At 63.5% G+C, this 1,861-nt stretch overlaps 1 protein-coding gene across 1 annotated transcript; it reads left to right on the forward strand.

Annotated features, from left to right (window-relative positions):
* Nucleotides 1-344: 344 nt before the first annotated feature.
* LOC127325901 (uncharacterized mitochondrial protein AtMg00810-like) lies at nt 345-1,640 on the forward strand (the record flags this gene model as incomplete). Its single annotated transcript, XM_051352729.2, has 1 exon — nt 345-1,640. A coding segment is annotated over exon 1 (1,296 nt), but the record flags the coding sequence as incomplete, so codon positions are not given.
* Nucleotides 1,641-1,861: the final 221 nt, after the last annotated feature.

Here is a 1,861-nt window from a genome sequence, read left to right on the forward strand (position 1 = left end):
ACCAGTACGTCTGCGCGGCGTCTCCGTCTACCGCGTCTGCCTTCTAGGCCAGCGGCAACAGCATCTTGCCGCACGACGGCGGCGCCCCTTTCACCAGCCGACCCGGCCCAACGCCCGGTCAGACCGGCCCCCCGGTCGGCCGGCCCGGCCTGCCGCCCGGCGTGCCGCCCGGTTCTGCGCCCGGCCTGCCGCCCGGCCCGCCGCCTGGCCAGACCGGCCCCCCGACCGGCCGACCCGGCCTGCCGCCCGGTCCGACCAGCTCCGCGACCGGCCCGGCGACCGCTCCTTCGCCGGTGCCCACCTCGGCTCGCGCTGCCTTGCGCGACCCGCATTGGCGCGCCGCCATGCAAGAGGAGTACGACGCGTTGCAGCGTAATAGGACCTGGGAGCTCGTTCCCCGGCCCCCTCGTGCCAACGTCATCACCGGCAAATGGGTCTTCAAGCACAAGCTCGGCTCTGACGGTACTCTCGAGCGCTACAAGGCGCGCTGGGTTGTGCGCGGTTTTCGGCAGCGCGCTGGTGTCGACTTCATGGATACGTTTGCCCCGGTTGTCAAACCGGGCACGATCCGCACAGTCTTGCACCTCGCCGCATCTCGTGCGTGGCTGGTGCATCAGATGGACGTCTCCAACGCCTTCCTTCATGGCCATCTGCAGGAACAGGTGTACTGTCAGCAGCCCATCGGCTTCGTCGACACCGAGCGCCCTGATGACGTGTGCTTGCTCTCTCGGTCCCTGTATGGACTGAAGCAGGCGCCCCGCGCCTGGTACCAGCGCATCACCGGCTTCCTGCATCGGCTTGGCTTCCGCTCAACGCGCTCTGATGCGTCGCTGTTCGTCTACCGGACCGGCAACGACATCGCATACCTGCTGTTGTACGTCGACGACATCATCCTGACGGCCTCCACCGCTGGCCTTTTTCGACAGCTCACCGACCGTCTTCGTGCTGAGTTCGCGTTGAAGGATCTTGGCCCGCTCCACTACTTCCTCGGCATCGAGGTTGTCCGGCGTGCGGACGGGTTCTTCCTCCATCAGCGGAAGTATGCCCACGAGCTTCTCAAGCGTGCAGGGATGCTTAACTGCAACCCTGCGCCTACTCCTGTCGACACGAAGGCCAAGCTCTCCGCCAGTGATGGGTCGCTGGTGTCCGACGCGCCGTTCTACCGCTCCATCATCGGTGCTCTTCAGTACTTGACGCTGACGCGACCGGAGCTCCAGTACACCGTGCAGCAGGTGTACTTGCACATGCATGCTCCTCGGGATGCTCATTGGGCCGCGGTGAAGCGGATTCTCCGCTACATATGTGGTACCATGGGCTACGGCTTGTCGTTGCATGCTTCGCCCTCGACGTCGACTGACCTTGTCGCCTACTCGGACGCGGACCGGGCGGGTTGCCCGGATACGCGCTGCTCCACCAGCGGCTATTGCGTCTACCTTGGCTCGTCGCTCGTCTCTTGGTCCTCCAAGAGGCAGCCCACCGTGTCTCGCTCCAGTGTTGAGGCCGAGTACCGCGCCGTGGCTAACGTTGTGGCTGAGTGCACATGGCTTCGTCAGCTTCTGTCCAAGCTCTCTTGTCCTGTTGACAAGGCTACGGTGGTCTTCTGCGACAACGTGTCAGCTGTCTACCTCTCCGCCAACCCCGTTCATCATCGGCGCACCAAGCACATCGAGTTGGACATCCACTTTGTTCGTGAGCAAGTTTCCCTCGGTCGCGTTCGAGTTCTTCACGTACCGACGTCACAGCAGTTTGTCGATATCATGACGAAGGGATTGCCATCCACGACTTTTTCGCTCCAGTCTATGTGTCGGTGCCGACCCTTCGACTAGGGGGGGGGGGGGGTGTTGAGTAACATATTGTATAG

The sequence above is a fragment of the Lolium perenne genome, unplaced genomic scaffold (assembly GCF_019359855.2).
Source record: "Lolium perenne isolate Kyuss_39 unplaced genomic scaffold, Kyuss_2.0 unplaced39, whole genome shotgun sequence".
In the NCBI taxonomy this organism is placed as follows: domain Eukaryota; kingdom Viridiplantae; phylum Streptophyta; class Magnoliopsida; order Poales; family Poaceae; genus Lolium; species Lolium perenne.